Source organism: Ranitomeya variabilis, chromosome 1, assembly GCF_051348905.1.
Source record: "Ranitomeya variabilis isolate aRanVar5 chromosome 1, aRanVar5.hap1, whole genome shotgun sequence".
NCBI lineage: Eukaryota > Metazoa > Chordata > Amphibia > Anura > Dendrobatidae > Ranitomeya > Ranitomeya variabilis.
In genome coordinates, this window is record NC_135232.1 from 989479622 (window position 1) to 989503010 (window position 23389).

Consider the following 23389-nt stretch of genomic DNA (forward strand, 5'->3'; position numbering starts at 1 on the left):
TTCTATTCCTGGGTTTTCTGCTTTTTCAGACTTCTAATAGGCAAGACTTCCCTGTCCTCAGCAAGAGGATATCTGACCATGCTCTCTTCCTCCTCCTTCTCCTCCCTGTCCTCAGGACATCCACACTGAACAGATGGTATGAGGTATGACAGTTGTGCAGGTAGTACTGTCATGAAACTATCTCCTGTTCTTCCTCCTCCTCCTCCTACTCTTCCTCACTGTCACTCAATTGTTGGGATGAAATGAGGCTGGGCTATGTGTAATCATCCTGTATGGCTCTCTGCTCCATCTCATCGTGCTCTGCCTGCAGTGCATCCTATTTGATTGTGAGCAGAGAGTGTTTCAGAACACAGGGAAGTGGGATGGTGATGCTAATTATGGCGTCATTGCTGCTCACCATCATGGTGGAGTCCTCAAAGCTTTGGAGGATGGTACATATGTCTGACATCCATGTCCACTCCTGGGGTCTTATGTTTCGAGTCTGAACTGAATATCGTCATGGAAACATTGTAGAGTAGGGTAAAAGTGCATTAGCCTAGGTAAATATTAACTCCATCAAAAGACATAATTTACTATGCTATATGTTACTTAGAAATTAGAACACAGCACCTTATGGGGAGAACAAGGTCAGCATTACCCATACATGATGCGCACATCTCAGCCAAGGAGTCCTTCTTAGCATAAAGTCTAATATCCAAAAATGAAAAAGACAGCGCCTCACACGTTGGTGAAATAAATCACGCTTTATTCTGCCTTCTGTGGCGATGTTTTCATCCCAAAGATCTTTATCAAGCACTTGATAGTGCTTGATAAAGATCTTTGGGATCGAAACGTCGCCACAGAAGGCAGAATAAAGCGTGATTTATTTCACCAATGTGTGTGTAATTTCCTGTTATGTACATTTCCAAGTTACATATCCATTTGTTACACGTTGAAGAGGCAATCGAGCAGCTCATAGAGCAGTTCTAAAACACACGGAAATAATAATGTCCTATGTCACTCTTATGATCACTAGTGAAGTTCGATAACAAGAGATGAAGATAAAGGAAGGCTGAAACAAATGAGATATGGTGCATATCAGTATCAGATATGGATTATCAAATACATATCTTCCATCATCTGTAGGTATGACTTCAGTTACCAGATCTATGGGAGAATGTTTAAGCACCCTTTCTTATAACCTTTCTTTGACCTGAGGCTGAGCAATTTTAGAATAGTGTTGATACCTCTTGGTTTTCAAAAAAAAGAAAGCAAGGAGCTCAATGTGCTTTTGAGATGCAGCCACCGCAAGGAATATTTCTCAACATTGGCTTAGTCCAGCCTTACCTCCTGTCTTTTTGATCCAATCAAAAGTTACATTTCTATCTAAAATGGAATGGGCTAAACACAATAGCAAATAAAGAAGGAATGGAAAATACTAAGGACATATTCCCAAATAAGAACAATAATGAAGATAATTTGGATTGATCTACTTTGTAGTCTGAAGTAGACTAGAATAGTACACATGAATTAAAGAATACCCCCTTCTGTTCTACCTGCAGGGACTACTGTAATTTCTTGCCAAGCTTATTTCCTAGTTTTGCATTGCATAATAAGGGTATTCCAGCAAAAATCATTTATTACCTATCCACTTTATAGGTATAAATGATAGATTGTTCATGGATGTGAATGCTGGAACCCCTACCAAAGTCACTAAGCACAGCTGTTCCCCACAGTGCCATAGACTAGAGCAGTAGACATGTTTGATGGCTACTCTTTTCAAACCATCTACTCCAGTACACCCAGCAATTAGACATTAATGGCATATCTTTGCATAAATCTAAAAAAAGTATTATTTTTTTTCTCCAAAATAATATGTCTGAAGGTACCGTCACACTACAGCGACGCTGCAGCGATACAGACAACGATGCCGATCGCTGCAGCATCGCTGTTTGATCGCTGGAGAGCTGTCACACAGACCGCTCTCCAGCAACCAACGATGCCGAAGTCCCCGGGTAACCAGGGTAAACATCGGGTTGCTAAGCGCAGGGCCACGCTTAGTAACCCGATGTTTACCCTGGTTACCAGTGTAAAATGTAAAATAACAAACACTACATACTCACCTTCGCATCCCCCGGCGTCCGCTTCCCGCACTGACTGTGAGTGCCGGCCCTAACAGCAGAGCGGTGACTTACGGCCGGCATTCACAGTCAGTGCGGGAAGCAGACGGCGAGGGACGTGTGACAGACATCAGAGGGTGAGTATGTAGTGTTTGTTTTTTTACATTTTACACTGGTAACCAGGGTAAACATCGGGTTACTAAGCGCGGCCCTGCGCTTAGTAACCCGATATTTACCCTGGTTACCATTGTAAAACATCGCTGGTATCGTTGCTTTTGCTGTCAAACACAACGATACACGGCGATCTGACAACCAAATAAAGTTCTGAACTTTAATCAACGACCAGCGATATCACAGCAGGATCCAGATCGCTGCTGCGTGTCAAACACAACGATATCGCTATCCAGGACACTGCCACATCACGGATTGCTAGCGATATCGTTTAGTGTGACGGTACCTTAAGTTAGGATAATTTTTGCCCAGCATTTGTACAAATATGTGAGCGGACACAAAAATTGGATTATTTTTGAAAATGACCCCTGGCTTTGTGAAGGTAGGGTATGAAAAACTCAGTATTCATAACTAGTTTGTAAATTATATAAATGTATACATGACCTACACGAGATGCTTTTTCTTTGATGTTATCTACCTACAACATTTTGCTAAAATATATTTACATATAAGTGATGTTGCAGTATGTTACATTACCAACAAAATTTGTCTCTAGACATAATATTTCAATCACGTTTATAGTCTTTAATGTTTCTACTTTGAGAACAATATCAAGGACAGAAATTTTGTTCTACAAAGAGAAAAAGGTCATGCTGTGTATCAAAAACAAGTGACTATTGATTTCCTTGGAAGACATGTGCAGATTCCTAGGGCTTACATAAAAGTATCAGTCTCCAATAATAATGAATTGCTGTTATTACTTTAACTACCTTAATGAAATATATAGGAAAAAAACACTTGTGCCATGAAATTAATCTTTTCCTTACAACTATAATGGAAGCAGCAGAAAATATCCTCGTAAAGCAAATAGATAAGACTGTAAATTAGGAAGAAGCAATAATTATTGGGGACTAGTGTTGAGCATTCCGATACTGCAAGTATCGGGTATCGGCCGATACTTGCTGTATCGGAATTCCGATACCGAGATCCGATATTTTTGTGATATCGGGTATCGGTATCGAAACAACATTAATGTAAAAATGTGTAAAAGAGAGAATTAAAATAAAAAATATTGCTATACTCACCTCTCCGACGCAGCCTGCACCTTACCGAGGGAAGCGGCAGCGTTCTTTGTTTAAAATTCGCGCTTTTCTTTCCTTTACGTGAGTCCCGGCTTGTGATTGGTTGCGTGCCGCCCATGTGACCGGCACGCAACCAATCACAGCAAGCCGTGACGTAATTTCAGGTCCTTCAGGATTTTAAAATTACGTTCCGGCGTTGTGATTGGTTGCGTCGCAGTCACATGGGAGACGCAACCAATCACAGCAAGCCGTGACGTAATTTCAGGTCCTTAAGGATTTTAAAATTACGTCCCGGCTTTGTGATTGGTTGCGTCGCAGTCACATGGGAGACGCAACCAATCACAAGCCGTGACGTCACGGGAGGCTGGACACGCGCGCATTTTAAAATGGGCGCGTGTCCAGCCTCCCGTGACGTCCCGGCTTGTGATTGGTTGCGCCGCGGTCAACCAATCACAAGCCGGGAGGCTGGACACGCGCCCATTTTAAAAAGCGCGCGTGTCCAGCCTCCCGTGACGTCACGGCTTGTGATTGGTTAATGGCGGCCATGTTGCCGGGACGCGGACCAATCACAGCAAGCCGTGACGTAATTTCGTCACGGCTTGCTGTGATTGGTCCGCGTCCCGGCAACATGGCGCCGTGACCAATCATAAGCCGGGACGTCACTGGAGGCTGGACACGCGCGCTTTTTAAAATGGGCGCGTGTCCAGCCTCCCGTGACGTCCCGGCTTGTGATTGGTTAATGGCGGCCATGTTGCCGGGACGCGGACCAATCACAGCAAGCCGTGACGTAATTTCGTCACGGCTTGCTGTGATTGGTCCGCGTCCCGGCAACATGGCCGCCCTGACCAATCACAAGCCGGGACTTCACGTAACCAAGTAAAAGCGCGAATTTTAAACAAACAACGCTGCCGGTTCCCTCGCTGAGGTCCAGGCTGCGTCGGAGGGTGAGTATAGCGATATTTTTTATTTTAATTCTTTCTTTTACACATTTATATGGATCCCAGGGCCTGAAGGAGAGTTTCCTCTCCTTCAGACCCTGGGAACCATCAGGAATACCGTCCGATACTTGAGTCCCATTGACTTGTATTGGTATCGGGTATCGGTATCGGATTGGATCCGATACTTTGCCGGTATCGGCCGATACTTTCCGATACCGATACTTTCAAGTATCGGACGGTATCGCTCAACACTATTGGGGACTTTAACTGATATAAGTTGGGGAGCAGAAAACTGCAAGTCCAGCAAAGGAAGCAGGTTTTTTGACAATAATAAAAGACAACTTGTGCAAGTGTGAGATGCAGAGCCATAGCCATAGTCGTGACCGAGGATTGCGGTATATCTGTGCCCTGGCCTGCCATCACATGTAAACACTTTCTGTGGTGTCAGGATTTGCTTTACTTTGCTGAAGGCTCACTCCACACAGTTTTGTACATATTGAGACACAGTTCATTTCAACTTTTATATGAACAATTTTACTGACTTCGTTACACAGCACATCCGTATTTGTCACAGTATTTACAGCAGGTTTCACAACGCACGTTCCTTTCTCTTTCTCTGCACTCCTTTCTCCGTCACACAGCACGTCCCCGGGATGGACCGTATCATGTGGTTCCTCAGCGTACTCCCAGTCCAGGTTTGCAACAGTTAGGCATCCCCTCGTCTGTTTCGCTACATCAGCCCACAAAGTCAGCTGCCATGTGGTGAGTGATCTGCCCGGCTGCACTTTCCCTTGTGGTATCACAGCATCCTCCTTATTCATATTCACTGCGTTTGGGGTACCCCTCAGTCATTTCGCACCAGATCTGAGGGCATCAGCCTATGCAATGCGCTGCCACATTCTGGAGCCACCTGTGTATCTGCCTTGTTCTTTCCTTGTTCCCAGACTGCGTTCCCACTCTGCTGCAGCCTGATGCTGTCCTGGCTTGGTCCTGTGGATGACTGGGCTCCCGCTTATAAAACTTTGCGGGGCTACTGGGGAGCCTGGGCTCAAATGCCCACCCAAGCTGTATGGGTGCCCCGGCCCCAACTATCTCTATCCAGGAAGCTACTCCTGCCTTATATCAGTAAACCCCTTTTATGTTTTGTTTTAACTATCTATAGTGTGGAAACCTATCCTTACTAAACATCCTAGAATGCCCCCCATCTAGTGGCCAAAGATGGGCACTACGCTCTCCCTAACTCAAACATTAGTACAGTACATTACATACAATAATTATATACATATAGCAGCATATAAAGATTAAGGGGTAGACTTTCCATCCCCTTACGCTAGAACCAGCAAGAGAGGAAGCACACCTAGATATAATTTTAACCCCTTCACGTCATATGACATATTATTACGTCATATGTCATGTCTGCCTGTTTAATGTGGGATTTGGCACATGACAGCTGACATGTGCCTCTGACAGCCAAGAGTGGAATAGCATTTCACCTGTGGCTGTTAACATGTTAAATGCGCCTGTCAATCTCTCACAGCAGCATTTAACATGATTGCGCCGGCAGTGTGTCACTAGCTCCACCCATCAGCACCCCTGTCACATGACCAGTGGGCGCCGATGGGTTGACAATGACAATCCAGGATCTGCAGGCGACACCAGTTGTTGTCATTGCTGATCTGCTATGATCACTTCCTAGTTTTTCCCCATTGAAAATAAAACAGTAAAAAAGCGCATATTTGATATTTCCACATTCAGAAACACCATGACATATCAAAATATGAAAAGAATTAAACTGATCGGTAAAAGAGTAACGAGGAAAAAATTCAAAATGATCAGAATTACATTTTTTTGGCTGCCTCAACATTACAATAAAATGTAATAACAAGTGGCCAAAACATTGTATTGTCCTCAAAATGGTGTACATAGAAAAGTCAGCTTGGTGCTAAAAAAAAAAGCCCTTACCCAGCTCCAGATCTCGAAAAATGGAGATGCAACGGGTCTCTGAAAATGGCACCATATTTTTTTTTAACAAACTTTGGATTTTTTTCACCACTTAAATAAAAAAGAACTTGTACATGTTTGGTATCTGTATACTTGTACTGACCTGGAGAATCATAATGGCAGGTCAGTTTTAGAACTTGGTGAACATGGCAAAAAAAGTAAACTTTTTTTGCAATTTCACCACACTTTTCAGTATATTATATGGTAAAATCAATAGTGTTGTTCAAAAGTACAGCTCCTCTAAAAAAAAGCCCTCACATGGCCATATGGACAGAAAAACAAAAACAAAAATTATGGTTCTGGGAAGACAAAAAAGTAAAAATGGACAATGGCTTGGGGTGAAGGGGTTAATCAATAGACAGAGTATCAAATGTACAAATTGGGGATCGATTGGATAATTGTTATCACAAGATAACCGCTAAATAAAATGTTTTCAAGTATCCTTTAATAAGTTGTACAGTAGAGGCGCTACAATGACATGAGAAAGGCCCATTGCCATAGAAAGTAAAAATACTGCAAAACTAGTCCTTAAATAAACTGTAAGAAACTCACAGATGATAATGTTGGCCCCTTAAAAAATAATCTGGGTGAAATGGAGAAAATGAAAAGGAAAGGCAAATCTACAAAATACTTTCTTCTTTTATTCTCTAAAGTATTTGCAAAAGAAAATCCCACAAGAGATGATATGATTAGGGTTACTTAAATTGTCTACTAAATGTCACCTGCTTACCCCAGCAGGAAGTACAGCACCAAGTCAAAAACACTAAAGTAGACAAATCACCTGGCCAGATTGCACACATCCCTGAGTATTGCAGGAATTAAGTACTGAGATAAACAGATTACTATTCATAATGTTCAAGGTCTGTACTATTGGACTGGCACTTAGACAATTTAGTGCCAATATTCAAAAAGATGTAAAAAAGCAAGGATAAGAATTATAGGCTAGTAAGTTTAACCTCTACTGTTGATCAAATTTTTGAGGATTTTTAAAGATATGATTTCTTGCAGCATCTCAATAAAAAATAACCTCATCATGACCCAATATGGGTTTATGAGGTATTGGAACGATAAAACTAATCTTTTCAGTTTTTATGTGGGGGTAAGTTTCAGACTGGATCAGGGTAAGACTGTAGATGTCTTCTATCTGGACTTTTCAAATGTGTTTGATACAGTGCCACATTAATGGTTGGTACAGAAAATAAGAGCAATAGGACTAGAGGAAAATATCTGTAATTGCTGTAACAACTGGAAATAGGAAACAGAGTGGTTATTAAAGGAACACAAAGATTGGATCACTCTTAAAACAGTAGGATTCCACAAGAGTCATTATTGGGCCCTATTCTTTTTAACATATATACTACTCACATTTTAGAGAGCTTACAGAGTAGAATTTCAATATTTGCAGATGATAATAAACTTAGCCAGATTATCAACACAGAGAATGATATTTAAATATTACCAAGGGATTTATGTATACTGGAAGCTTGTTCTCAGGAATGGTACTTGAACTTTAATATAAATAAATGAAAGTCAATACACTTGATCGAGGAAATAAAATGTACAATCATGTACTAAATAGTAAAATACTATAATGAATAATTGGGTGCTCAATGGAAAGAGTTATAGCTATACAAGTAGAAAGCTAAGGTACTCCAGGTTGAAAACAAAAATTTCGAGATTTATTGTAATATCATCAAATTATGTGTAAAACATTGGACCAACATCAATTGTTCACAGCCTAGTTATTACTTGATTTACAGTATATATATATATATATATATATATATATATATATATATACAGTACAGACCAAAAGTTTGGACAAACCTTCTCATTTAAAGATTTTTGTGTGTTTTCATGACTATGAAAATTGTACATTCACACTGAAGGCATCAAAACTATGAATTAGCACATTTGGAATTATATACTTCACAAAAATGTGTGAAACAACTGAAATTATGTATTATATTCTAGGTTCTTCAAAGTAGCCACCTTTTGCTTTGAAGACTGCTTTGCACACTCTTGGCATTCTCTTGATGAGCTTCAAGAGGTAGTCACCGGGAATGGTCTTCCAACAATCTTGAAGGAGTTCACAGAGATGCTTAGCACTTGTTGGCCCTTTTGCCTTCACTCTGTGGTCCAGCTAACCCCAAACCATCTCGATTGGGTTCAGGTCTGGTGATTGTGGAGGCCAGGTCATCTGGCGTAGCACCGATCACTCTCTTCTTGGTCAAATAGCCCTTACACAGCCCGGAGGTGTGTTTGGGGTCTTTGTCCTGTTGAAAAATAAATGATGGTCCAACTAAACGCAAACCGGGAGGAATAGCATGCCGCTGCAAGATGCTGTGGTAGCCATGCTGGTTCAGTATACCTTCAATTTTGAATACATCCTCAACAGTGTCACCAGCAAAGCACCCCCACACCATCACACCTCCTCCTCTCCTCCTCCATGTTTCACAGTGGGAGCCAGGCATGTAGAGTCCATCCGGTCACTTTTTCTGCATCACACAAAGACCCTGTGGTTGGAACCAAAGATCTCAAATTTGGACTCATCAGACCAAAACACAGATTTCCACTGGTCTAATGTCCATTCCTTGTGTTCTTTAGCCCAAACAAGTCTCTTCTGCTTGTTGCCTGTCCTTAGCAGTGGTTTCCTAGCAGCTATTTTACCATGAAGGCCTGTTGCACAAAGTCTCCTCTTAACAGTTGTTGTAGAGATGTGTCTGCTGCTAGAACTCTGTGTGGCATTGACCTGGTCTCTAGTCTGAGCTACTGTTAACCTGCGATTTCTGAGGCTGGTGACTCGGATAAACTTATCCTCAGAAGCAGAGGTAACTCTTGGTCTTCCTTTCCTGGGGCGGTCCTCACTTTTAAAGTTTTCCCAATTTTTCGGACTGACTGACCTTCATTTCATAAAGTAATAATGGCCACTCGTTTTTCTGCTTTTTTCTTGCCATAATACAAATTCTAACAGTCTATTCAGTAGGACTATCAGCTGTGTATCATCAGACTTCTGCACAACACAACTGATGGTCCCAACACCATTCATAAGGCAAGAAATCCCATTTATTTAACCTGACAGGGCACCCCTGTGAAGTGAAAACCATTCCTGGTGACTACCTCTTGAAGCTCATCAAGAGAATGCCAAGAGTGTGAAAAGCAGTCATCAATGCAAAAGGTGGCTACTTTGAAGAACCTAGAATACAAGACATAATTTCAGTTGTTTCACACTTTTTTGTTAAGTATATAATTCCAAATGTGTTAATTCATAGTTTTGATGCCTTCAGTGTGAATGTACAATTTTCATAGTCATGAAAATACACAAAAATCTTTAAATGAGAAGGTGTGTCCAAACTTTTGGTCTGTATTGTATATATATATATATATATATATATATATATATATATATATATATATATATATATATATTCTACCTATATATCTACAGTGGTGAACTCTCATATGTATACTACAATATTGTATATTGACCAAAATAGATTTAGTTTCAAGCGAAAATGTGTAAGAAGCTGGAAAACACAAGGTGGACAAACTGAAAGGAACAGGTCATAAAGAGTTTACATGAAAGTACTTGGAGAACTGTGCTGTGCTGCTCAAGGGATTTTTAAAAGGATTGCTCTTTGGATGATTAATATTTCATTGTTGCTTGTATCACTGTTGTAGTTTAATGTCACCGATAGATTTTGTGCCTCTTTCTTTTGCTGTCAACGGTCAGCAAAAACTTCAATGGAAAAAAGAAATTCCGAGTTTGCTGTACACAGGACCTGCAGTGGGCTACATTGGCCGAAACCACTTAATCATATCCATGTCCTCAGGGCGTAAATACTTTTACTAACTGTGGCACAACAGAGAGTCACAAATTCTCTTCTCCCCCACATTCACAGTAGCCGACACCATGTGTTGGATGTCTGGAAATTTAATTACACAACTGCAGTTCACCACTTCCACCAGGCAAGAGATTGTAGTAGAGGAGCACATTACCCTTTGGCGTGGGAGCTGGGTGGAGTGACTAATAGTTCATTGTATTTTTTGGTAGGCACAGTGGGGGTAATATTGTTAAAAAGAGGCACATGAGCACTAGTATAAGGAGGCACAGGGTGCATTGTTATTATTATGAGGTGTAGCAGGCATTATTTTTGTTATAAGGAGACATGAGGGACATTATTATTATTATTAAGCACATGGCAAGTAACATTCATTTATCCTCCACATGCCTCACTCACTACAGAATTGCATACTGTTTCTAGAAATGACCTCAATACAAGGACTGTGCGTCAGGAGCTTCATGACTTTTTCTTGGTAGCAGCTGCATTCTAGTCTATGTATAATGGAAATCGTTGGCTGGAGTGGTGTAACACACACAGTTACTGGACTGATCTTTTACTAGTTGGTTAGTGTGATGAACGATTTTGAGTATGGTGATTGCCAGGAGGAAGCTACTTATCAGCATGCATAATCTACTGTAAAATAGGGTCAGAACGAGAGATAGTGATATGAAGCTGCTTTTCAGGCCTTGGGATATGCCCCTTATTTCAAGTGAAGGTAAATGGTGCTTCTAAAACATATAGAGGCATTTTAGACATCTGTATGCTGCCAACTTTGTGTAACCAGTTTTGTGAAAGGTCTTACCTGTTCTAATGTCCACAAGGACCTTAATCCCAATTCATCAAAGCTTTTACATCAGTATTTTGGTTTAAAAACTTTGAAAAGTCACAAACGTTTGGTAGAACTGAAGCTGTCTTAAAATTTGGTGAGTTTTAGCATTCTCACACCATTTCTGCTCAGCTCTTTGAAAGTAAGCATAGCTGTGGTGCGACAAATACATGATGGGGGGCTGCTTTTCTTACTCCACAAATCTTACTGTTGTGTCAATGAATCAGGGCCACTGTGTCTACTCTGGTATGAAGAAAACTGCTCAATGACGTGATATCAAACATTTTTGGGATAAATTGGAATGCCAATTAAGAATTAGATCTTCTTGTCCAAAATCAGTACTTGACCACAAAAAAAGATCTTCAGGCTTAACAGACACAAATTTAGGCATCACAGTGACTTAGTGATTAACACTGTTGATTTCCAGCTTAGGTATCCTGGGTTCCAAGGACAACATTTTTCCAGAGCAAGGCAAAAATCCCTTGAGGCAGATCCTAATATTAGGCCTGGATCACACATGCGAGAAATACGGCCGAGTCTCGCATGTTAATACCCGGCATTGCCACTGTCACTCAAGAGCGGAGTGTGTGGCTGCATGTATTGCTATGCAGCCGCATGCTCCGCCGGGCCGGGTAGAGGGAAGAGTGCCAGGGAGGCTAGTCCTGATCTGGCACACCCCAATAAGTTTGCTAAGTTGGCAGATGAGGGGGGTGCCAGTACCAGGGTAGCACTGCTGCAGCCAGGCATGTCCTCTGAAAGCCGGAGGAGTGACTGCTACAGTAAAGAGGGAAATAGGAGAGCAGGGCAGGCCAGACAAGTGCTGGTAGTGGGGGACTCAATTATTAGAAAAACAGATAGGGAAATCTGTCACAAAGACAGGGATCGTCGAATGGTGAGCTGCCTACCTGGCGCTCGAGTCCGACACATCGCTGATTGGGTGGACAGATTACTGGGAGGGGCTGGTGAGGACCCAGCGTTCATGGTGCACATTGGCACAAATGACAAAGTTAGAGGTAGGTGGAAGGTCCTTAAAAATAATTTCAGGGAATTAGGCTGCAAGCTGAAAGCAAGGACCTTCAACGTGGTATTTTCCAAAATACTGCCTGTACCACGTGTCACGCCAGAGAGGCGACGGGAGATTAGGGAGGTTAATAAGTGGCTCAAGAATTGGTGTAGGAAGGAGGGGTTTGGGTTCCTGCAGAACTGGGCCGACTTCTCAGTTGGCTACAGGTTCTACGCTAGGGACAGGCTGCACCTCAATGGGGAAGGTGCAGCTGTGCTGGGGGAGGAAATGGCTAGAAGGTTGGAGGAGTGTTTAAACTAGGGAATGGGGGGAGGGTATTCAATTTATAGGAGGGGAAGATAGTGCAGATAGAGACCTGGTTACAAATAAGGAAGTTGGGGGTGGCGGTGGAATGGGGGGTGGGGTTAGATCAATTAATAATTTAAGGAAGAATAGAGGTGCAGAGAGATACATAAAATGTATGTATACTAATGCCAGAAGCCCTGCCAACAAAATGGACGAATTAGATTTCATGTTGTTGGAGCATAATTATGACATGGTGTGGATATCTGAAATGTGGCTGGATGAGAGCCATGACTGGGCTGTTAACTTGCAGGGCTATAGCCTGTTCAGAAATGACCGTACAGATAAGCGAGGGGGAGGGGTGTGTCTATATGTAAAATCATCCTTAAAACCCATCCTGCGTGATAATATAGGTGAATCTAATGAAAATGTAGAGTGCCTGTGGGTGGAGATAAGAGGAGGGGAAAAAAAAAATAAAATACTGATAGAGGTTTGTTATAAGTCTCCAAAAATAATGGAAGCAATGGAGAATATCCTCATAAAGCAAATAGATGAGGCTGCGACTCAAGGAGAAGTCATTATTATGGGGGACTTCAACTACCCTGAAATAGATTGGAAAATGGAAATCTGCAGTTCCAGCAAAGGTAATCGGTTTTTAACAACTATGAGAGACAATTACCTTTCACAATTGGTTCAGGACCCAACAAGAAGGGGGGCACTGCTAGACCTAATATTAATCAACAGGCCAGACCGCATATCAAATATAAGGGCTGGGGGTCACTTGAGGAATAGTGATCACAAAATAATAAGTTTTCATGTATCCTTTAATAAGATGTGTAGTAGAGGGGTGACAAGGACACTAAACTTCAGGAGGGCAAATTTCCAATGGATGAGAGATGATCTTAGTGCAATTAACTGAGACGATATATTCCTGAGACGATATATTCCTGAGACATAAAAATACACAAAGAAAATGGGAGACATTTATTAGCATCCTGGATAGGACCTGTGCACAGTACATACCGTATGGGAATAAACATACTAGAAATAGGAGGAAACCAATATGGCTAAATAGAGCTGTAAGGGGCGCAATAAGTGACAAAAATAAAGCGTTTAGAGAATTAAAGGAAGTAGGTAGTGATGAGGCATTAAATAAATACAGAAAGTTAAATAAATTCTGTAAAAAGCAAATCAAGGCAGCAAAAATTGAGACAGAGAGACTCATTGCCAGAGAGAGTAAAAATAATCCCAAAATATTATTTAACTACGTAAATAGTAAGAAACTAAAAAATGATAGTGTTGGCCCCCTTAAAAATAGTCTGGGTGAAATGGTGGATGAGGATGAGGAAAAAGCCAATATGCTAAATGACTTTTTTTCATCAGTATTTACACAAGAAAATTCCATGGCAGACAATATGATCAGTGATAACAAAAATTGCCAATTAAGTGTCACCTGCTTAACCTAGCAGAATGTTCGGCGGTATCTAAAAATCATCAAAATTGACAAATCTCCGGGCCCAGGTGGGATACACCCCCGAGTACTGCAGGAATTAAGAACAGTCATTGATAGATCATTATTTTTAATCTTTAAAGAGTCCATAATAACAGGGTCTGTATCACAGGACTGGTGTATAGCAAATGTGGTGCCAATATTCAAAAAGGGGACAAAAACTGAACTCTGTAATTATAGGCCAGTAAGCTTAACCTCTACTGTGGGTAAAATCCTGGAGGGTATTCTAAGGGATGCTATACTGGAGTATCTGAAGAGGAATAACCTCATGACCCAGTATCAGCACGGGTTTACTAGGGACCGTTCCTGTCAGACAAATCTCATCAATTTCTATGAGGAGGTAAGTTCCGGACTGGACCAAGGGAACCCAGTGGACGTAGTGTATATGGACTTTTCAAAAGCTTACGGTGCCATACAAAAGGTTGATACATAAAATGAGAATAATGGGGATAGGGGAAAATATGTGTAAGTGGGTTAAGAGCTGGCTCAGGGATAGGAAACAAAGGGTGGTTATTAATGGAGCACACTCGGACTGGGTCACGGTTAGCAGTGGGGTACCACAGGGGTCAGCATTGGGCCCTCTTCTTTTTAACATATTTATTAATGATCTTGTAGGGGGCATACAGAGTGGAATTTCAATATTTGCAGATGACACTAAACTCTGCAGGGTAATCAATACAGAGGAGGACAATTTTATATTACAGGATGATTTATGTAAACTAGAAGCTTGGGCTGATAAATGGCAAATGAGCTTTAATGGGGATAAATGTAAGTTCATGCACTTGGGTAGAAGTAATAAGATGTATAACTATGTGCTTAATTCTAAAACTCTGGGCAAAACCATCAGTGAAAAAGACCTGGGAGTATGGGTGGATGACAAACTCACATTTAGTGGCCACTGTCAGGCAACTGCTACAAAGGCAAATAAAATAATGGGATGCATTAAAAGAGGCATAGATGCTCATGAGGAGAACATAATTTTACCTCTGTACAAGTCACTAGTTCGACCACACTAAGAATATTGTGCACAGTTCTGGTCTCCGGTGTATAAGAAAGACATAGCTGAACTAGAGTGGGTGCAGAGAAGAGCGACCAAGGTTATTAGAGGACTGGGGGGTCTGCAATACCAAGATAGGTTATTACACTTGGGTCTATTTAGTTTGGAAAAACGAAGGCTAAGGGGTGATCTTATGTTAATGTATAAATATATGAGGGGACAGTACAAAGACCTTTCTGATGATCTTTTTAATCATAGACCTGAGACAAGGACAAGGGGGCAGCCTCTACGTCTGGAGGAAAGAAAGTTTAAGCATAATAACAGACGCAGATTCTTTACTGTTAGAGCAGTGAGGCTATGGAACTCTCTGCCGTATGATGTTGTAATGAGTGATTCATTACGTAAATTTAAGAGGGGACTGGATGCCTTTCTTGAAAAGTATAATGTTACAGGGTATATACACTAGATTCCTTGTTAGGGCGTTGATCCAGGGAACTAGTCTGATTGCCGTATGTGAAGTCGGGAAGGAATTTTTTTCCCCAATGTGGAGCTTACTCTTTGCCACATGGTTTTTTTTTGCCTTCCTCTGGATCCACATGTTAGAGCATGTAGGTTAGGCTATGGGTTGAACTAGATGGACTTAAAGTCTTCCTTCAACCTTAATAACTATGTTACTATGTTACTATGTGTGATCCTGGCCTCAGAGGAATAATTCCTTCTCAGTTCTACGTGAGAATCAGACCAGTGCCATGGATCCACCCCATCCCAGAATTCAGTATCCATTACCTGTAATATTGTATTTTTCATAAATGAATGAATCAACAATTACAACGTCATAAGAGACTAAGTTCCATAGTCTTACTGCTCGCTCATTAAAAAATTACCATCAGTGATGATGTTAAATAGTGATGAGCGAATATACTCGTTACTCGAGATTTTTTATTTATTAGCAAATAAATAAATGAGATGTAAATATACTTATAATGTCTTACCATTGTCATTCCCTTGCCGGATTTCCTCTGCTGTCCGGTCTATCAGCACATATAGAGACCATACTACGCATGTAATGGCAATTATGTGGAAAGATACAGAACAGACTATTTTCCTCCTTTCACTTTTGGTCATCTGCAGTTTTTCCCACTGAAATAAAAAAATGGAAAAAAATAATTCATTTTGACTGCAGTTAAAAAGAGAAAATCTTCTGAATGAATAATATTTTTCAAGATCTCTTATAACTATGCATGAAATCTGCTGCAGCTCATCCTGTATAATCACATAATGACCATGTACATTAGTATATAAAGGCTCTGTTCACATTGATGTCAAAGCTTTAATGCATATGGAAACAACCAATGCCAAGACCTCTAACTGCAGCCAGCTGTTTCAGGATTTTCTATACATGACATATTTTATGTCTTTACACCTGTTTAGTGATTAGCACCCCTGGTGATTTAATAATGCACTCAGATCCAATCACGTACTACTCTCTCCCGGCTTCCCTCCCACACACACAGCAAGAAGATGTTTCACAGAAAGCCAGTGATGCTGCAGCTCCATTCTCCTTCTCCAAAATGGATTATTTAATGTATCACTGTACGGAGTTATTTTTGAGAATTTACCGTATATACTCAAGTATAAGCCAAGATTTTCAGCCCATTTTTGGGGGCTGAAAGTCCCCCTCTCGGCTTATACTCGAGTCATACCCAGGGGTCGGCAAGGGAGGGGGAGCGGGGGCTGTCTAATTATAGTCACCTGCTCCTGGCGCGGTCCCTGCACATCTTTTCTCCGGCAGCTTCTTCCTGTACTGAGCGGTCACATGGTACCACTCAATACAGTAATGAATATGCGGCTCCACCTCCCATAGGGATGGAGCCGCATATTCATTACTGTAATGAGCAGTAACAGTGACCGCTCAGTAGAGGAAGAAGCAGCAGCGCCGGGGAACCTGTTCCTCATTCCGGCGCCGCTCCGTCTTCCGCATCCTCTGCAGTGACACTCAGGTCAGAGGGCGCGATGACGTGGTTAGTGCGCGCCCTCTGCCTGAACGTCAGTGCAAAAGTCGCTAAAGATGGGGCGGCGCCGGAACTAAGTCAGGTGAATATTGAAAGTGCCGGGGGCCTGAGTGACGAAGAGGTGAGTATGTGATTTTTTTTTTATCGCCGCAACAGCAAATGGGGCAAGTGTCTGTATGGAGCATCTTATGGGGCCATAATGTTTGTGCAGCACTATAATGGGGCAAGTGTCTGTATAGAGCATCTTATGGGGCCATAACATTTGTGCAGCACTATAATGGGGCAAGTGTCTGTATAGAGCATCTTATGGGGCCATTATTAACCTTTATGCAGGATTATATGGGGCATATTTTAATATGGAGCATCTTATGGGGCCATCATAAACTTTATGGATCATTATATGGGGCTCCTGATTCAATATGAATATTCAATAACACTTAACCTACTGATGTCTCAATTAATTTTACTTTTATTGGTATCTATTTTTACTTTTGACATTTACCGCTAGCTGCTGCATTTCCCACCCTAGGCTTATACTCGAGTCATTAAGTTTTCCCAGTTTTTTGTGGCAAAATTAGGGGGGTCGGCTTATACTCGAGTCAGCTTATGCTCGAGTACATATGGTAGCTCATTTCAGTAGATGGGGAAATTGGATCTAAGGTCAAGAAAGTGCCACTTTCTCCTAATAGGATATATTATAATATTTCCTTTTTTTCCCATGTACTGCTAATTTATGCAAAAATTGACAACCATAGCTATGCTTTAGAAAGTGTTCAATGGGAGTTATCATTCTTGGCATGTGAAAAATGAAAAATTATAGAAACAATGCAACATTGTATTGTTGCTTTACAATATTTGGGCCAATATAAATAAATAGTGTAGTGTAACTGTAAACTGTCAGGACCATAATCAATGGGAAGAGATAAATTTCGCCAAATATCCAGTCCATAAAAATAGGTCACATTTTGCCCCCGTCCGTATAAAAAATATGATTTTTTTTACAGTTCACAGTGAATGCAGCTGATGTCTTCCTATAGGATTTATGGTCTGCAGATATAGATCACTTACAATCTTATTGATTTCTTATGGACATCTAATGAGTCCGTAAATAAAAAATTGGATATCCTTAATTTTTTGAGAAGCTGTCCAGAAAAAAAAAGAAAAAAAATCAAGTTGACAACCCTGGTTTCAATGAACTCTAGTTATTTGGGGGAAAATCGAAGTCTGGTGGAGAAGGGAGTAGAATTGGGGCAACGTGATCTATAGACACAAAAAGGATTATCCTCAATTTATTGGACTATTTGTATTATTACAACGATATTGGAAACATCACTGCATGCATATAACAGATCATTGGGGAGGAAATATTGACCAGTGATTGGCAATGTCTCTTGTTAATGACATTAAGACCAACAAGGAACATCTTCAAATCTGTATATAAGGCGTTAACTCAATTGTCATGATGAAAGCGACACGCAACATCACATTTAAACTGCCCTTTTCGAGTCTGATCTAGAAGACAGCAAGATGTTAAAATAAATTGACCGGATTTGTATTTAAAGTAGAATTCAGCCTTCTTGGCCCCCGAGTGACAATCAGACAAGTCCTTGGATCTAAGCACTGCGTTACTAAGGCTGGTAGTCCTTGTACTTGCCCACAGCCTTCCTGATTCAATTCTTCTAAGAACGCGCTCCATAACTTAAGCCGTGGAATAAAACCCTTTGTCGTTGCTGGTGGTCACATTTTCATGTAAAGGTGACCTTGTGTCAAGCGGGAGCCCGTGAGAGTCCGCAAATTGTGCTAAACTTATAATTGCATACCACAATTGTATTCCCTTTTGTAAACACACAAGATCTGCCCTACCCCCTAGTAATGCAATAATTAGAATGAAGGGATAATTAGACGTTTGGGAATTATTGTTGGGGAGAATATAATGGAATTCTAGGGGTTTAGTCTCTTAAATTATGACAATATCAGCAAGCAAATTTGCATACAATAACTAAAAAAAAAAACATTTTTTTTAAATGTAGAACTTACTAGACCTTTTTACAGTTTTGCTCTAGGAAAGGATGATTCTCTCCTTCAGGCAAGAAGACATATAGAGAAACTCAAAAGATATTTAAAGCCAAAGACTATTAGCACTGCGGTCATAGCTGATGGGAGGATGCTGCCACCTAATGGTAAAAACGAGGAACACAGCAAGTGACCGTCCATTTTCTCAGCAAATACAAGGAAGAATGACAATGTGGTGAAATATTTTCAAGCAGATTTAATGTCCTATTTAATGTTGCTTTTTGCAGCCTGATGAAAAAATATTTTGCTGAGGATATTCTAGCTCTGTCTGATGAGTTGTTAGGAATTTACTCTCTGGAAGTGGCTGCTGTACGAAGTTAAGCATTCACCTTGAAATTAAAGATTTACAAGGTCTATTATTTGTGAAGTACATCTTGTTAATTGATTATCCCATGAAATTAGACGATGAAATACTTCTGTGCAGTCGACAAGGTTACTGATACAATAAGCAATAATTTATATGTGTCATGCTTCTGGCTAGTAATAATTATATATTATATCAGAATGGTCAAGGACTGATACCGGGCACCCTGAGCAATAAGTTACTATCTGCTCCTACAGTAGCATATACTCTACAGAGCCAGAACACCACAACTGCATACAATACATGGTATTGAAGCTCAGCTTCTATTGAGGAGAATGGGAATTGAGCTGCAGTATCTGAGAACAACCACTTCACATTGAGTGGCACTATCATTGTACAGCTCTTTTACACTGTGCTCATCTGGCAGCTACTGGGACCGGGTATCAACTGTCAGACCTCCACCAGTCTTATATTCATGACCTGTCCTAAAGAAAGATATTCGGTAAAGATGAGCCAGTCGTTTCAAAATTGAATTAGCCAATACAGGAAAGTTTGTAATTGCTCATTAAATAAACATGGAGAAGAGGAGAGAGAGTGATCTCCACTGACCATAAGACTTTACTCCCTGCAGAAGATTCATGACCCCATTGATCGTAAGAGCTTACACCATGCAGAAGAGAGATGACCTCATTGACAATAAGAACTTACACCCTGCAGAAGAGAGATGACCCCATTGACCATAAAAGCTTACACCATGCAGAGGAGAGATTACCCCATTGATCATAAGGGCTTACACTCTGCAGAAGAGAGATGACCCCATTGACCATAAGAGCATACACCCTGCAAAAGAGAGATGAATCCATTGACCATAAGAGCTTACACCCTGCAGAAGAGAGATGACCCCACTGATCGCAAGAGCTTACACCCTGCAGCCGAAAGACTACCTCATTGATCATAAGGGCTTAAAACCTGCATAAGAGAGATGACCCCATGGACCATAAGAGCTTACACCCTGCAGAAGAGAGATGACCCTATTTACCAAAGGAGCTTACACCCTGCAGAAGAGAGATGACCCCATTGATCATAAGAGATTACACCCTGCCATAGAGAGATGACCCCATTGATCATAAGAGCGTACACCCTGCGAAAGAGAGATGACTCCATTGATCATAAGAGCTTACACCATGCAGAAGAGAGATGACCCCATTGATCATAAGAGCTTACAACCTGCAGAAGAGAGATGATCCCATTGATCATAAGAGCTTACCCTCTGCAGAAGAGAGATGACCGCATTGACCATAAGAGCTTAAACCTTCAAGTAGATAGATGACCCCATTGACCATAAGAGCTTACACCATGCAGAAGACAGATGACCTAATTGATCAAAATGGCTTTCACCGTGCAAAAGAGAGATGACCTCATTGACCATAAGAGCTTACACCCTGCAGAAGATAGATGAATCCATTAACCATAAGAGCTTACACCCTGCAGAAGAGAGATGACCCCATTGATCATAAGAGCTTACACCCTGCAGAAGAGAGATGACCCCATTGATCATAAGAGTTTACACCCTGCAGAAGAGAGATGACCCCATTGATTATAAGAGTTTACACCCCGCAGAAGAGAGATGACCCCATTGATCGTAAGAGCTTACACCCTGCAGAAGAGAGATGACCCCATTGATCATAAAAGCTTACACCGTGCAGAAGAGAGATGACCCCATTGATCATAAAAGCTTACACTCTGCAGAAGAGGGATGACCCCATTGACCATAAGAGCTTACATCATGCAGAAGACAGATGGCCCCATTGATCATGGGTGCTTACACCCTGCAGAAGACAGATGACCCCATTGATCATAAGAGCTTACACCCTGCAGAAGAGAGATAACCCCATTGATCATAAGGCTTACACTCTGCAGAAGAGAGATGACTTCATTGACCATAAGAGCTTACACCATGCAGAAGAGAGATGACCCCATTGTTCTTAAAAGCTTACACCCTGCAGAAGAGAGATAACTCTATTGACCATAAGAGTTTACACCTTCAAGAAGATAGATGACCCCATTGACCATAAGAGCTAACGCCAGGCAGAATAGAGATGACTTAACTGACCATAAGAGCTTACACCCTGCAGAAGAGAGATGACCCCATTGATCATAAGAGCTTACACCGTGCAGAAGAGACATGACCCCATTGATCATAAAAGCTTACACACTGCAGAAGTGAGATGACCCCATTGACCATAAGAGCGTACACCCTGCTGAAGAGAGATGACCCCATTGATCATAAGCGCTTACACCCTGCTAAAGAAAGAAGATCCCATTGACCATAAGAGCTTACGCCATGCAGAAGACAGATGACCCCGTTGATCATAAGTGCTTACACCCTGCAGAAGAGAGATGACCCCATTGATCATAAGAGCTAACACTCTGCAGAAGAGGGATAACCCCATTGACCATAAGAGCTTACACGATGCAGAAGAGAAATGACCCCATTGTTCTTAAAAGCTTACACCCTGCAGAAGAGAGATAACTCTATTGACCATAAGAGTTTACACCTTCAAGAAGATAGATGACCCCATTGACCATAAGAGCTTTCTCCAGGGAGAATAGAGATGACTCAACTGACCATAAGAGCTTACACCCTGCAGAAGAGAAATGACCCCATTAATCATAAGAGCTTACACCCTGCGGAAGAGAGATGATTACCATTGACCATAAGAGCTTACACCCTGCAGAAGAGGGATGACCCCATTGATCATATGAGTTTACACCCTGCAGAAGAGAGATGACCCCATTGATTATAAGAGTTTACACCCCGCAGAAGAGAAATGACCCCATTGATTGTAATAGCTTACACCCTGCAGACGAGAGATTACTCTACTGATCATAAGGGCTTACATCCTGCAGAAGAGAGATGACCTCTTTGATCATAAGAGCTGACACCCTGAAGAAGAGAGATGACCCCATTGACCATAAGAGCTTACACCTGCAGGAATATAGATGACCCCAGTGACCATAAGAGCTTACACCATGCAGAAGAGAGATGACCCCATTGGTCTTAAGAGCTTACAACCCTGATGAAGAGAGATGACCCCATTGATCATAAGAGCTTTCATTCTGCAGAAGAAAGATGACATTATGGTGAGCCTGCTACATGGCGTCATTAATAGGCTTTGAGCCATATACTTTGCATTCCTGTGTGAACATGCCACATACAGACTATTTGTTTGCACAGGTGCACCAAGAGGCCAATTCCTGATTGAAGGTTGGCTGCATTATCGGTATTATTGCACCTGTGCATTTGCCATCTTAACTTGGGTCCGCTGTACCTTGGTTAGTGCAATTGTTGGAGGCCTTGAACAAGTAAGCATCTCTGCCTGTATACTGTTTTTTTTTTGTTTAGAATAGTGGAGGTTTTTCCTCTTATGGTGTTTTTTTAGAAGAAAGATGACCCCATTGATCATAAGGGCTTACACATTGCAGAATAAAGATGACCCCATTGACCATAAGAGCTTACACCGTGCAATCGAGAGATGACCCCATTGACCATAAAAGCTTACACTCTGCAGAAGAGAGATGACCCAATTGACCATAAGAACTTACACCCTGCAGAAGAGCGATGACCCCTTTGACCATAAGAGCTTACACCCTGCAGAAGAGAGATGACTCCATTGACCATAAGAGCTTACACCCTGCAGAAGAGAAATTACCCTATTGACCACAAGAGATTACACCCTGCAGAAGAGAGATGACCCCCATTGGCCATAGAAGCTTACACTCTACAGGAGAGAGACTTACCCAGTGACTCTGGAGATGGAATACCATTCTGCCTACAAAATGTGCTCCACTGGGAACAGCTGATCTGTGATGGCACAGGTACTGACCACGACTGTATAAGGTATAATAGATCCACTCATCTCTAGTAATCAATACCTAAGCCCAGGACAACCCATTTAAGATATTACTTTTTTTAAATCACTAATAACAGATGTGTTGTTTTGATGCCATTTTGTGCATTTCTTTAAGGCAGGAATCACCCACCAATGTGCATATATGCTCATGAATAGGTTGGATTTGGGTTAGGAGACCCATGACTGGTATATGCATCACGGATCACAACACATGGATGCGTGAATGTAGTTTTAGCAACATCTAGGGGTGGATAAACAAAGAAATATACCATATCCTCTATAACCACCCTTCCATTATCATCCACTTCTGA

The 23389-nt window shown here is 41.3% G+C and overlaps 1 protein-coding gene across 2 annotated transcripts in view; it reads right to left on the reverse strand.

Annotated features, from left to right (window-relative positions):
• Positions 1 to 23389, reverse strand: part of MARCHF1 (membrane associated ring-CH-type finger 1) — a 555399-nt gene that overhangs the window by 138137 nt on the left and 393873 nt on the right. For both annotated transcript variants that reach the window (XM_077279451.1, XM_077279450.1), the window contains one exon: positions 15768 to 15915. In XM_077279451.1, coding sequence (XP_077135566.1) covers positions 15768 to 15915 — 148 coding nt within the window. The remainder of the gene's footprint in view (positions 1 to 15767; positions 15916 to 23389) is intronic.